The 15,258-nt window shown below is 46.4% G+C and overlaps 1 protein-coding gene across 1 annotated transcript in view; it reads right to left on the bottom strand.

Annotated features, from left to right (window-relative positions):
• The window catches only part of LOC144805848 (uncharacterized), a 107,669-nt gene that overhangs the window by 72,220 nt on the left and 20,191 nt on the right, over nucleotides 1-15,258 (bottom strand). The window contains exon 2 of the mRNA XM_078672327.1: nucleotides 9,067-9,161. Coding sequence (XP_078528453.1) covers nucleotides 9,067-9,161 — 95 coding nt within the window. The remainder of the gene's footprint in view (nucleotides 1-9,066; nucleotides 9,162-15,258) is intronic.

Genomic DNA, 15,258 nt, shown 5'->3' with positions numbered 1-15,258 from the left:
AGGAGTGACACTGGGAGCCCATGGAGGGCGGGGGCAGTGTGGGAACACAGACGTGTGCTCCGTACAACTCTATTGGAAAGTCACGGTTAGAAAATAACAGTTCAAGGACACTTCGGAGAGGACTTCAATCAAACCCTTTGGAATATGGCAGTTTCTAAGGCCAGCACCCTTGTGAGTACTGAGGTGCCCGTGTTACCTATCCCAGAGGAGCCGGGTGCATAGGGGTCAAGTGGTGTCGGAAACCCTCGTCGTTTTCAATGGTGTGGTGCTGCCAGGAAGATGAAAACTGTCGGGTGGAGTCCAAGCCTAGATCTGAGGTGATAAGAACCTGAAAGCAGAGGGGACAGAGTCTGGGTCACTTCAGGGTGACCAGGGGCTCGATAGACGAATGCCCACCGATGCCGGGAGCTTCAGGTGTGAAGATATGATGCTTGACTCTGCAGCCATGGGGAACAGGAGACGTTGATGATGACCAAAGTCCAGAGGTGAGCTGTTGAGTGCTGAGGGGTCAGTGTCTGGATTGAACATCAACAAGCCTTGGCAAAGGCATCCCACGCCGGCAGAGGAAACAGGTTACGGTGAGGACCAGCAAGGTCCTGGGAACTCACCAAACTATGGGGAGTCAGGGCACGTCTGGAGCAATCAGGGATGCCCAAGGAAAATCAAATTGACCCTCGCTAGAACCCTCAGGCCAACAGACCAGAATCACGAAGGGAATCACAAAGCACCGGACCACAGAGCACTCGTGGAGTGGAGGATGGAAATCTTCAGTGGAAATACTGCTCAGGGTTGGGACTATAATTAGTCCAATGCACAGCCTCTGGGATTGCCAAAGAGCATATGCTGCTGAAAAAGTACTCAGTGCACAGGGGTTCGGGTTGCACCGTCCCCATGAGGGATACGGGTCTCAGGATTACTGAGAGAGCAGATCGACCTCAGAGATGCTTGGGAACCCACCTCCTGTGTTGCAGAAATCTTCCGAGTACACAGGAGCTCGGGAGATGCAAATGGGCAGATGTTCTTAGGGGCCTGCTGATGCAGGGGAGTAACTCCTTTACTCCAAGGGAAATTCTTCTATCATCCAGTGAAGTGTAGACCACTGAAGTGCTTGGTTTCTGCTTGCAGAGTTTAGTCCAGGTAAAATCCAAAGTCCTGTAGTCAGGTTTCCCACTTTATACCCAGGGAAGGCATTCGACTAACCCTAGGGACCCTCCTAGGGGAGCGTTAGGACAGGGGGAAGGCTACACCCATGTCCTTTGTCCAGTTTCACACCAGAGCAGGAACAAATGGATTCTGCAACCGGTTTGAGCTGGACTATGCATGGGAACACCAAATGTGCCCCCAGTGCAGACTTTCTGGCACTCTAAGAGTGCATCCACCCAGCCCCAATACACTTAAGACTGTTTGGGAGCTGGTCACACCTCCCTGTGACAGGAAACCTATTGTCAGGCTTGGCTCAGCAGCAGGAGGGCAGACTTGTGTCTGTGCCTGGCATCATCTATTTTGTGATGCCCAGGTCGAAAAAGCTGGTGTACCGGTGTTTCACACAAGTCCCTCTAGAAGGGTGGAATCATATCTCCCCTGCAGGAGGTATGATTCCAAGGTGTTTGACACCAAACACAACATGTTTCTAAGCAGCCGTTTTAAAGTACGCTGCCTAGCGCATCTTCCGCTCCTCATCAGCTAAGCTGGTAAGAGTGTCTAGATTTAAAAGACCTAAATCAGGAGGAAGGGCCTTTAGTATTGCAGCGGCACTGGCCTGGAATAAACTCCCAACTGAACTCAGGCAGATGGAGAACTTGCTGCAGTTCAGGAAGAAGTTGAAGACATGGCTCTATCCTACCAAAAGTAGTAAGTACGTTCTGTGAATACCAAAAGTAGTACATTTAGGATTTTGTCTTAAGTTAGTTCTGTGAATCGAGCCCACAGGATTAAAGCACTTTCCTCTCTTAAAAGATTTGCATCGATCTAACAGATGTGGTTAGGACACGTATGTGGTTCATAATCAGCAAGAAAGGTAATTTAGCAATTCACCTTTAACTGGTCCTTAAAAACTCCCAGAATTAAGTTAGTTCTGTGAATTGGGCTCTGTGTCACTCTTCTGTCAGAAATGTGAGTCCCTAAATAGGGTGACAACCTGATTAAGTAATATATGAAAAATCTAGACCTATATGTTCTTCCATCTGCAAGTTCAGCTTGCCCGAGACTGTTGCCTCCCTGAAATCCTCCCTGAAATCCTGAAATCAGCTTTGCTGTTTGTTAACCACATTTTGAACAAACTGCTGAATGCCTCACGGACGTCTGCTGTTTGTTCTGAAGGGGTGAAAACAGTCCCTCCTGGTACCACTGTTAACAAAACTAATGCTGACCCCAAAACTCTTAGCAAATTCAGACCACTTTCCATTCTTCCCACAGTAGCCAAAATGCTGGAAAAGGTGGCTAATAGACAGCTTTCTCTTTTTATGGAATCAAACTCCTTTTTCCATGAAACGCAGAGTACAGGGTACAGTACAGAGTTGGCCTTACTGGAGGTCTCTGAATTTATCAAGTCTAATCTGGTTCAGGGTGCATCGGCTACGGTTGTAGAATTGGATTTGTTATTAGCGTTTCACACGGTCTCGCATTCTATCCTGCGGCAAAGGCTGTTGAAGATTAGAACTCAAGGGAAAGCTCTGTCCTGGCTTAAATCATATCTTGAGGACTGATCTAAGGCTGTTTTCCTTGCTCTTTTTACTTTGGGTCAAAAGACCCTTAAATATGGATTCCCCTAGCAGGCTTCTCAGTTGCTGTAGCCCTGCTCTGTGAACAGGAGGACAGCTAACTGCCCCTTGGAGTCTCTTGGTTTTGGCTGGGCTCTGGAAACAGCAGGTACAGTCCCTTTCCTTCGCCTACCACCAGGTTCAGTATGTGCACCCCATTTTAGTGCAGTCTCTCTTTGTCGTTTCCACGGTGCAGCGCGGCAGTCCTTCTTCGGTCCTTCTTCCAGTCCAGATGAGATCTGGGTGCCAGGTAGCTCTATTTATGTACAGAAAAGTGCCCTCAGGGTATGGTGCAGCTTGTAGCCATTGGGCTACCAGGTACCCTCTTTCCTGATAACCACTTCTTGGGAAGTGTGGCATGTGGGCATCCCATGATGCACCATTCTGCCCGCTCCCAAGATAGCAGAACCCCCTCTCTCAGTGTCCAAAGCTCTCTAGCCCCAACCCAGAGGAGTGGCTAATGAGGGGGCTACATGTCCTGAAAAATTACAACCGTTTTCCCCTCTCCTTCCCGGGTGTCAGCTAGTCTGCCTAAACAATGGAGCTGCCCCTCTGCCAAGTGTTCCCCTTTTGCTCTTCAAAGGCAGCTTCATCTTTGAAGGTCATATTTTGGGTCAAATCCCGCATGGCTTCCTGTAGGAGGGAGGTAACACCTCTCTCCATTGCAGGACCCTATTGTCTCCTTTCTTGGAGTCGTTAACATGGCTCCCCGGGAGGGCAGAAAACTGTCTCAGACGCAAGCTCCATAAGTAACCGCTAAAGGCATAGCAGACAGAAGGTTACAAAGTGGCAACTTTATACTTGTCGCACACTGTAAATATTACATTAATTTAAGCTTCAGAATCAAGTGGGGCTTAATGCAAGAGTTGTTTGATACTTTGTAGTATCAACTTTGGTTACACCATTCAGGATTTAGCACAGCTGAGGTGTCAGCATGTAAACCTGAACTCGCCGATGGGGCGACCAAGTCTTCCACAATAAAAACAACAGTTGCAGACTTTTCCTTGCAGAACATGTAAAATATGCTGCACCCTGCCTTAGGTCTCGGTAGACCTGCTTAGGGGTAACTTACTCATGTTTCAAGGGCACACTTGACTTTGCCATGGCTTTAAATGGGAACATCGGGCAAGCAGTTTGAAACTGCTCTTCCAGTCTGCAGTGAGTAGCTGGGAGACTCGTTTGACCTTCATCACACCCAGGGTGGTGCAACCAGTGCTGCAGTACTTGGGGTGACCTTCTAACTTACATGCCCTGGTTACCAGGGTACCACATACAAGGGACTGATAGGTAAGGTAGCCGATACCAAGTGGGTAAAGCCAATGTAACGTACAAGTTTTGCGGTCAGGGCACTGACGCGGAGGTCTGGCTAGCAGGCCTCAGTTCTCTCTTAGAGTCTAAAAACCATCGGTCAAAAAATCCTGGGGGCGACCATACAAAAAGCTGCCTTGCTTATACTGTTCAAGGGGTCTCATCCATTGGTCTGTTGTTGTGTCATTCACATTTTGCTTCAGCATCGGGCAGTGGGTCAGCCCACTCCAGCCATTGGCTTCCTTTACTGTGAGCGATTAATTTTACCTCTTGTCATCTGATTCGGAGATGCAAGAATGTCCTTCTCGTGCCATGAGCTCTGCGCACCCATGCGTCCAGAGATGGAAGGGTGCGTTAAGTGGCATGTGCATGTTGTTAGGTGTTAGAGGGAGTGTGCTGCACCCAGTATGGCGCTTGACAGGAGATCAGCATACCAGGTGTATTCAGTTGTACTCCCATCACTGCCTGGAGGAGGACGTCCTACGCAGGGGCTTAGTGCAGACATGAGTGCCTTGCTGCAGACAGGTAAAAGCTGTGTTCTGGTACTATGTAGCAGTTCTTTTCACCTCTCAAGATCTTGATGCTGCTCCCTTCTTAAAGCCTGCCAGGCCTTGCAAGGTGCCAAGCGGACACTTAACAAATGCAAGTGCACCATTCGAAGAAGCTCTCTTAAATTCTTCTCGGCTGATGTCATGAGTGTTGTCACTCTATCCATGAGAGTGAGTTAGAGAACAAAACTGACAGCCAAAACGTGTTTCCCCAACCAGCCTGGGGCTTCTTCAGGGCATATTATAAGGTATAGGGAAAGTAGATCGTCTGGATCGTTAGGGTCCTTTCGGGTGCTCTAAATGGCGGGCGTAAATGCCGCAGTAGTGTTGTCTCCGTTCGTCGATCTCGCAGGATAGCCAAGAATTAATCATGCTCCCAAATCGGTCCTTTTCAAAAACATAATTTATATTTTGCTATGTTTCCCCTCATTCTCCTCTTTGTTGCACCTTGAACCCTCCACCCATTGATCATAAACTTTTTCAGGAGGCTTCTCCTAAACTCAACCCTAGCTGACTCTTTTCTATGTTTGTTTAACCTGCCGGAGGAGGCCATCACCCTACTGAATAGTGGCTGGGCTCAAACCCAACATCGGGGGTCCTTGCTCTGTGTACTCCAAATCCGCTTCCTCTGCTCCAGCTGTACCTGCAAAAAGAACTATTGATGGGCAGAATGCAGAACAATGTCATACATTCACCCCAGTACAGAGATCTGGGTCCTAAATCTATTGTTTTTTTGCTCACCATGCCATTCCAGTTTGGACCCAGCCAAATGCAAATCAGTCTTGACCCTGCACCCAATGGGAACAGTTCAGCCCGAACTGCCAAGCCAGGTCCGCCCTTGACTGGAAACAAGCATCCTAGAACCGGTTTCGGGGTTTTACCCCTCTTCAGCCAGGATTGCTTGATTCCAGTGGCATGGAGAGCACAGGACTCACGTCTGAGCATACCCGTCCCACTCGGGTGAAAAATGAAAAAAGAAATAAGTGCTCACTGGGGCTCTAAACTGGGGGGGATGGTGAGCAAAAGAATGATGGATTTACCCCAGATCTATTGACTGGGGGTGAATGATTTCATTTGTTCTGAATTCCGTCTATCAATTGTGTGTCTTTTGCTTTCTCACCATAAGTGCACCAGGTATGCCCAGACGTGGGTCCTGGGCTCACTGTGCCACTGGAATCAAGCTATCCTGGCTGAAGAGGGGTGAAACCCTGAAACCAGTACTAGGATGCTTGTATCCAGTCCAGGGAGGACCTGGCTTGGCAGTTCGGGCTGGGTTGTTCCCATGAGGCACAGGGTCAAGATTGATTCGCGTATGGTCAGGTCTAAACTGGGGTGGCATGGTGAGCACAAGAATGATTGATTTAACCCAGATCTATTGACTGTGAGTGAAGGTTTTGATTTGTTCTGCATTCCGTCCATAAATTGTGTGTCTTTTGCTTTCTCACCAGCTGCACCTGGGCTCTTTTGTAGTCCCTCCTTATAGCATTCCATCACATCCGCTTTCCTGGACTTTCTGTCCGTCACTCTGGTTAGTGCGACCCCTAAGGTCTGCATGGGTTCCTTCAGGTTCTTCCTCGCCCTCCTGTCTGCGGTACTCTTCCGCAGAGTCCCGCCCAAGTCTTCTCCTCCTTGGTATTCTCTGGTGGACAGGGAGGATAGACTTTTTACTCTCCCTCCCCCTTCCTCTTCCTATTTGTTCTTCTCAATTTCTTCTCTCCTCTGCCACTCATGTCATCTTTCTATTTATACATGAGCAGAGAAGTGGTGTAAGAATTGCGGTGGCCCCTTGCAAAGTACATGGAGGAGCCCCCCTCTGGACTCACTCAGGAGCTCTCAGGCCAGGGTACTGTGCTGAGAGGGCCCCCTAGAGCTCGGGGGACCTCGAACTGCGGGGGCCTTTGTTACGTCACTGGAGCTGAGACGGTTTGTGAAGGGAGTGGACGGCAACTGGATCCACCATACTCTGGAAGGAATGGGTCCGAAATGTAGCACCCCAATTTCAGGCAAATGCCAAATGCAGTGAGCTATTCTTTTATTCTACAGTTAATTAAAACCGTAACATACAAACATCATATTGGTACTTAAAAAAATTAAGGATTTAAAGTTTAATACACATTATAAAATGTAACAGTACGAGATAAATAACAATTCCAAAACAGCATTTCAGGTTGATGAATTAGCCATTTAGTGCCAAAAGGGAAGTGTGTAATGCAGAGGCAATAACAAAAATGTCCCAATGCTTGTTACAGATACCGATAGCTAACTTTCATCAACGTTCAGTTGTACAATAGCAATCTAAAATAGAACTTGAGATTAATTCAGCGGCTCTTACTAGGCTATCTCTGTAAGTGCATTGTTGATCCCTGCAAGGAGATATGATTTAGCCTCCTTGAGCCCATCTCATGTTCTATGTCTATTTCTTAGTGCTGGGCGGTATGCAGTGCAAATGCTGTGAAACTGCACCTGTGTCTCTGGGTCTGGAACTTATGAGTCTGGGGTTTCCAGACCCGTAATTAGTGGGTCAGGATTTTGCGGGGCTGGTAATTCAAGATACGGAGACACTCAGGATTGCACATGGAAGAATTCCAGGGAGGTTACTGCTGTGAGTGGAATACAGTCCTTGTTAATGAGGGACAAGCATGATTATGGAAACAGATAAACGCAAACAGAAGTGGAAGCCAGGAGACGTAATTAAGTGTGACAGGGAACCCAGAGAAGTGAGGATTTGAACTCAGTGTGACAGGTCCGGCAACCAGGGGCTCATTTATGGGATTTTGGCATAGGGCAGTGCAGCACGGCAATACGGTGCATTCATGTCTTTTCTTCCTGCACTGGCGCCGTTTTGGCAGCCCAGCACCAATGCAAGGGTACCTCAGCTGCATGCAAGGTTGTTTTTGTGCAGGGGCACTTTCCTGAACACAAACAATGCTAAGAGGTGTTTTTCTCTTTGAGTGTCTCCTGCAGAATGTCTTTTCACTACGCCTCACCTTAGGAGGCGTACACACTTGGCACCTCCCCAGGTTTACATGATTTTGTAAATCTGGGGCGGCGTCAAATTCTGTATGTGTTACGTGGGAAAACCCACCGCAACACCCAAGAAAAGCCTCGTGGGAAAACCCACCGCAACACCCAAGAAAAGCCTCATGGGAAAACCCACCGCAACACCCAAGAAAAGCCTCACGGGAAAACCCACCGCAACACCCAAGGAAAGCCTTGTGGGAAAACCCACCGCAACACCCAAGAAAAGCCTCGTGGGAAAACCCACCGCAACACCCAAGAAAAGCCTCGTGGGAAAACCCACCGCAACACCCAAGAAAAGCCTCGTGGGAAAACCCACCGCAACACCCAAGAAAAGCCTCACGGGAAAACCCACCGCAACACCCAAGGAAAGCCTTGTGGCAAAGCCCACCGCAACACCCAAGGAAAGCCTCTCGGGCACAGATTAAGGCGACATAGTGACCTGCACTGCATTGCGTTACTCATGATTTCTGAGGCAACTTAAAACAACGCAGGGAGGCTTTGTGTGGCTTCTTAAATCGATTGAGAGCACTGCGTAATGCATGTACCCCGTTACGTGGTGCAAAAGTGACGCAGGGCTCTCATAAACAAGCCTGAGGCCCTGCACCAAATGTGACAGTGACTGCACACACCCAGTGGCACATGAGAGATGCCAGGCTCTGAGCCCTGCGTGGAAAGAAGAGGCCAGGCTCTACATGAAGTATGTCAGGGACAAGACAAACTGCACTCAGGGCATGAGTTAGGAGACCCAAAGAGGGCAGACTCTTTACTAAGAGTAACAGAGGACAGTCCAAGGGTTTGCTTGAAGTTAACCAAAGAGGGAGTGAGAAACGTTAGGTAATAGAGTGCCAATGAATACTCAAAAAATACACAATAACTCAACACCTGAGATATAGGTAAGAATGAACAAGAATGCTGTTTCTGTTCCTCCTTAGTACAATCATATTGCACAATGTGTAAATAATCAATACTACACTTGTCACCTCTGAGAGTGCAAAAAGGTTTTTCTTTAATCAATCTCAAAACAATACACATTTCCAATTAATGTTGTACATCTGTGTAGATATGTATCTGTCACAACACTCAAAAAGGAACTTCACAATTAAATATCAGACAAATAGACAAAAACTCTTCTTTGAGTACAAGACATTATACATTGTTTACATTTGTCCTGTGAAGTCAGGCAACAATGGACAATTTTAACCCCGTCAATCCACGTTTTCATGGACATCTTCAATTTACATCGCCACCTTGTTCAGGACCAAGGTTTAGATACATCTATAATGTATACCATCTTTTCCAGTTTTTTGATTTTAGATATGATACACATTTGCCTAATAAACAATTTCTTCATTTTCAATAAAATACTGTACAGACAAACCCAGGGAATGGTGATGGGAACTTGCTTTGCCCTCAGCTTTGCCGGGTGGTACCTGGGCTGGTGGGAGAAGCAAGTTGTCAGTAACATCAGACACTTTGAAGACCACGTCGTCCTCTGGGTCAGATACATAGATGACATCTTTTTTATCTGGAAGAGTACCCAGAATAAAGCTTGCGAATTTGTCAACATACTCAATGATACGTCCCTAAACCTATCATTTAGTAGCAACATCAACAAAACTACCATTGAGTTTCTAGTTCTGAAATTGGAGGAGGTAGGAAAAGAAACAGCGGGCAATAGTCTACTGCACACGGACAGCTGCCACCCTACCATTCTAATCCAAAGCATCCCTTACAGAGAGCTATTACGTTCGAAAAGAAACTGTAGCACCGAAGAGGGATTTCAGAAAGAAAAGGTGCTTATGATGAAAAGATTTGTTGAGAGAGGGTAAGAAAACCATTAGACAAGCTAGTAAGAAGGTTGAAAAACTCAAAAGTAATGAATTGCTAGTACCAAAGAAAAAGACAGATGAGGATGAGGACAAGCAAAATAGATTCATTCCATCTTTTAAAAACCCCGCCTGGCAGGTGAACCTTGTTTAAAAAATACTGGGAAGTTTTATAATCAGACCCAGATTTAGTAAAACCTGTTGGAGACAAGCCAGCCATCACTTTCAGAAAAGTGAGATTCCTAAATGACATGTTGAGTCACTGTTTACATAATCTGAAAAGGGATAAGACTGACATCAAAGGATTTTTCACTTGTAGAAAATGCAAGGCATATAAGTTTAGCGATAATGGCAAGGCAATTAAACTATCCGAAAAACAAAAAAGCATACAATATCCTAATACATTTTATTTGCATTACAGAATTAGCAATATATGCTCTCAAATGTCCATGCAATTAATTCTATATCGGGAGTACTGTCCATAAGGCCAAAAAAGAGCATTAGAACATATGCGAGCTATTTGCAAGGAAGATCAACAATACCCCATTGCGAGACATTTGAAAAACTTCCATAACCAGAATTGTAACCTGCTGAAATTCAGTGTGCTTGATAGTGTTCCAATTCGAGGACGGGGCGGCAACAGAATATTAGAACTAAGAAGATTAGAATCAAAATTGATTATCAGGTACAACGCCCTTCATCCCACAGGCCTTACACTTGATGAAGAACTAGCGGTACATCTTAGTTAATCATTACTGACTGAAGGATTAAAATAGTTATTAGGTTCATATGTTTTTTATTTGAAATATATAGCTACATATTTGATTTTAATCACTATCTTTTGTCTATTTTTTTGCAGTATACATGAAGATATCGTTGAGACGCAGGAGAGCTATAATATCTAACTAGTGTTGTACGATAGGAATGTTATTTTCTTATTGTTAAAAACATGGATGTGAAGTATAATCAAATTAATGAATCAAAACTATGACAATGCAGTTTGAATATATCGTATCAAATGATAATAGGCCCACTTGGGCAGAATTGAAATTGAAGGAGTTATTTTAATCAACAGCGGAGGGTTGAAAGTCAGATGTAGTGCAACCATGTGACAATGAATCAATTTTGTTTGAATGATCGATTGATCTTCATTAATTATGACAAAAAAATGGGATTATCTAACAAAGTTATTCACATTCATGTATACCAACCAGGGCGGATTGGACCAATTGATTCTAAAAGTGTAGCATATCGGTGATTGCTACATAATGTTATGTGAATTTTACAAGTATCACTTTTTGAAATCTAAATAAGGATGTTACAAAATGATGAATTAATTTTGTCTCTCCAAAGTTGCATTTAAGTTTATATAATGTATCATAAGAAAAAGACTAAAGATGTTTTCTTTTTCACATGGTGAGTTCTTCAAAAGAATCGGAAGTAACATGTAACCTTATCCGTGATCAAGGAGCGCAAGGCTCCAAAACGCGTTGGGATGTTGCTGGCAGTATTTGATTAAATCACGCTGTAAAATTGAAGCCGCGGTACTGGTGTTTATGGACTGAAGTGAATTGAAAGTCGGTTGTTTATCACAGGCTTGCTGTATACATATATAATGTAGTAGACAATATTCTGTCATGAATATTACATAGTGTTCCATTGGTACTTTTCTGTGAAAATGCGGACATCAGTATGATGCGACTCACAACATGCATCTCTATGGGAGGAAGTATCCTAAAGGAGCAAATTACAAAGCCTTCCAAAGATGCCCAGTACATTGGACCAAAGGGTGTCAACAAACAGGAATTCAGAAATCCATCAGCATGTGTTTTTTTAGGTGCTGTTTCAGACTAGGCTCTGCACCTATATTTCAGGGGAAAGAGGAGTCTATGCACCCAGTGTGAAGGATTAATGCACAGAGGTGTCGTGCTCTGCACCCACTGCTAGAGAGGATAGACCCCAGGAGCCCAGTATGGTGGAGAAGAGACACGCTCCATACCAAGGGAAAGAATCAGGCTCTACGCTGAGGGTGATGGTGGACAAGGCAGGCTCTGCTCCCAGTGTTACCAAAGAGAAGCCTTTGAAGTTCAAGTCTCTTCTTCCAGAGTGACGGTATATGCCAGGCTCTGTGGCCAGTGTGATGGAGTAAAGACCTGGAGCAGTCTGGCTAAGCTAACAGTGTGACTGGGGATGAGTGGTTAGAAACTGTCAGCCCTCCATTCATTGTCTTGTTGTGTTTGCTGTCTATGCCTTACACGGCCAAGGGTATTCCAAGACGTGGGTCCCTTGCTCGCCGTGCCACTGGATTCAGGCTCGCCTGGCTGATGAGGGGTTATACCCTGAAACCAGTCCCAAGATGCTTGTTTCCGGTCCAGTGAGGACCTGGCCTGGCGATTCGGGTTGGACTGTGGCCATGAGGAGCAAGGTCAGGACTGATTACCACATGCCTGGGTCCAAACTAGGGTGATATAATGAGCAAAAGAAAAATGGTTTAAACCCAGATCTCTTGACTGGGGGTGAATGGTTTAAAGGTTTCAGCACTATGTCCATCATCAGTGTGATGAAGGAGAGATCTGGAGAGGTCAAACTTTGATCCCAGTGTGATGGAGGAGAGAACTTTAGAACCCAGGCTCTACTCCCAGTGTGCCAGAGGAGAGCCCCAAAGAGAACAGGCTTTGCAACCAGTGTAACGGAGGGGAGACCCAGGCTGGAGAGGCCAAGCTCTTCACTCTGTTTGGTGACAGAGAGGTCCAGAGAGGCCAGGCCCAACTCTACATCCACTGTGAGAGTGGACTGACCAGGGTCCTCACCAGGAAGAGAAATAGTAACTTACTTTCTTACAGTGTATGAGAAGTTAGAAGACTTGGCAAGAAAACGAGCAAAAAGCCGGTGCCTCTTCACAGGAAGAAAGTGAGATATGTCAGATATATTATTTCCAGCAAAAAGATTTGCTATGCACCCCATATCACCCCTGTGTTTGACAGAGTATGGCAGGGCACAGTCAAAGCCACCAGCAGAGAGACAGAATTTGGTACAACGTGCAATAGTAAAGTGATTCCAAACGTGTGAACAGTGTGGAGTGCAGCAAGCGAGGTGCACCCCAACAACAACTAATGGAATCCCTACTCCCTCTGAGCTGCTCGATGCCACTCATTGTATTTTCTACTCGATCAGCTCTTTGGATTCCCTACTCCCTCTGAGCTGCTCGATGACACTCATTGTATTTTCTACTCGATCAGCTCTTTGGAATCCCTACTCCCTCTGCGCTGCTCGATGCCGCTCCTTGGAATCCCTACTCCCTCTGCGCTGCTCGATGCCGCTCCTTGGATTCCCTACTCCCTTCTGCGCTGCTCGATGCCGCTCCTTGGAATCCCTACTCCCTCTGCGCTGCTCGATGCCGCTCCTTGGATTCCCTACTCCCTTCTGCGCTGCTCGATGCCGCTCCTTGGAATCCCTTCTCCCTCTGCGCTGCTCGATGCCGCTCCTTGGATTCCCTACTCCAGCAGCTCTTTGGATTCCCTACTCACTCTGAGCTGCTCAATCTTACTCTTTGGATTCCCTACTCCCTCTGCACTACTCCATGCCCCTCCTTGGATACCCACCCCCCTGTTAGAATAGAAATGATTTTGTTTATGTATTGTTATATGTAAGTTAGCATTTGGTGCACCATTTTCTATTTGGGCGCCATTTTGAATCATGATTGAAACTAATCATTTGCTATTTCTGAGAAATTACCTTTTCTGAGTTGCATTGCTCCAGGGTTGAGTTTTGCTTCACTAATCAATCAATCAATCAGGACACTTGTAAAGTGCACTACATACCCGTGAGGGTCTCAAGGCGCTGGGGGGGGGGAGTTGCTACTGATCGAAGAGCCAGGTCTTGAGAGGTCTTCGGTCTGCCGGAGGTCGGTGGGGAGGGTGATCCAGGTCTTGGCTGCGAGGTGGGAGAAGGATCTGACTCCAGCTGTCGTTCTTCGGATGCGGGGGACAGCGGCGAGGGTGAGGTTGGCAGAGCGGAGCTTGCGGGTGGGGGTGTAAAAGCTGAGTCGTCTGTTGAGGTGCGCAGGGCCGGTGTCATGGAGGGCTTTGTGTGTGTGGATGAGGAGCTGTTCTTATTAGCGCATACCTTTCCCACCATATAGAGGCCTTCTCCCACTTGTCCAGTGGCAGGGATGGGAAGAACGACCTTGAACAGCAGATAGTGTGTGCCCGGTCTCAGAATCAGAACTTACTCCTTGTATTTCACTGTTTAACGACATCTGCTTGGAAAATTCCATGATGGACGTGCCTTCATTGGTTCTGAAATGTACATAATGTATCTTTCTGCTTGCTCTAATGGTTACCCCAGACTTTTTGTGGAGAGCTACTATGATTGGCTTGGAAGCCATCACCCAATCCTAGTGCTCGCTGCTCCACTGCAGGACTTGTACGGGGCAATGAAAACAGCTTTGGTTACCCAGCTTAGGGTTGCTTTGGCTCCCGCTTTCAGTGTTATTCTAAATTGTTTACAGTGTCCTGCACTTTTGAAACTGCAACTCTGTTTGCAACCGGCCACCAAGTCAGCCATGGGCTTCATTACCCCCTTCAATCAACTTCTCCAAGGTAAGTGGAATAATTATGCTTTCATGTTTTGAAGTTTTACATTTGCGTTTAGTTTCAGTAGAATGAAATTTATCTACGGTCACAGTGTTTTCACTCTTCCTCTCTGTCTCGACATGTGTACTCGTTCCTTCGCTCTTTCCATCTTTCTCTTTCCCTATATCTCTCTGCTGGTTCCAATTCCCAGTGCACTGGGTCTCGCATTTACGAGAGTTTGTGTTATTGGCATTGTACATGATAATCACTTTTATTTAAGTTTTGTTTCTTAAAACATAAATAAAAGGCATTGTCATTCACAGTGCTTATAGCTTAAACTCTTGCAGATGCGAAACCTATTGCATTGAAAATGCTTGTTTAATTAATTTATTATGTCCCGGAGTCTGGTAAAGGCTGCCAAAACACATTGTTCAGGTTGAAACCAACCAATCAGGATTGACTACTGCCTCTTAATTTGGACAATCAAAGCACCTCTGGACACCAACTGCCTAAATATACAATTATTTTTGACACATCATTTCTCAAAAACTACTGATCGGATTTACACCAAATAACAAAAAGCTAAATCTGCGGGCCAAGATCTAGCTTTATGCCAAAGTTAGTGTAATGCTGTTCAGCAGATTTTGCTACAGCACTGTTTAAAGAAGTCTATGGAAAATACAAGGGGGGGACCCCTGTTTTTCTCGGGCCCCGCCTGATGGATCACCTCAAAACTTTCCAGGAAGTAGCTGAAATGAGAGGCCTGCTTGTTTTTTATAATGCCCCGGGTGGGCCAGATCCTGGGGATAATTAGCAGCAGAATTAGGAGAGATGGGGGCGCACTTGGCCCCACTTCCCCAGGCCAGTTATGGCCCTGGAGACCACCACTCCCCAGCCATCCAAACTTAAGGGGAGGGGGCACGTGGCCCCTCTCCCGGGCTGATTTCAGCCCTGGGGACCACAACACCCCGGGGCCCAGCTATCCAAACCAGAGGGGAGGGGGGAAGATGCCCCCCTCCTGGGCCAATTTCAGACCTGGGAACCCCGTTACCCGGGACCCAGCCGTAATTGTAATGAGGGGAGCCATGCAGCCCATCTCCCCGGGCCGATTTCGATTTAAAGGGGGGCATCCCCAGGCACTAATGAAAAAATCATGAGGGAGGGGGACATGCAGCCCCCTCCCCAGGACAATTTCAGCCCCAGGAACCCCATTCTGGGGGGG

The sequence above is a fragment of the Lissotriton helveticus genome, assembly GCF_964261635.1.
Source record: "Lissotriton helveticus chromosome 1_1 unlocalized genomic scaffold, aLisHel1.1 SUPER_1_unloc_3, whole genome shotgun sequence".
Classification (NCBI taxonomy): domain Eukaryota; kingdom Metazoa; phylum Chordata; class Amphibia; order Caudata; family Salamandridae; genus Lissotriton; species Lissotriton helveticus.
This window is presented reverse-complemented; position numbering and strand designations above follow the sequence as displayed.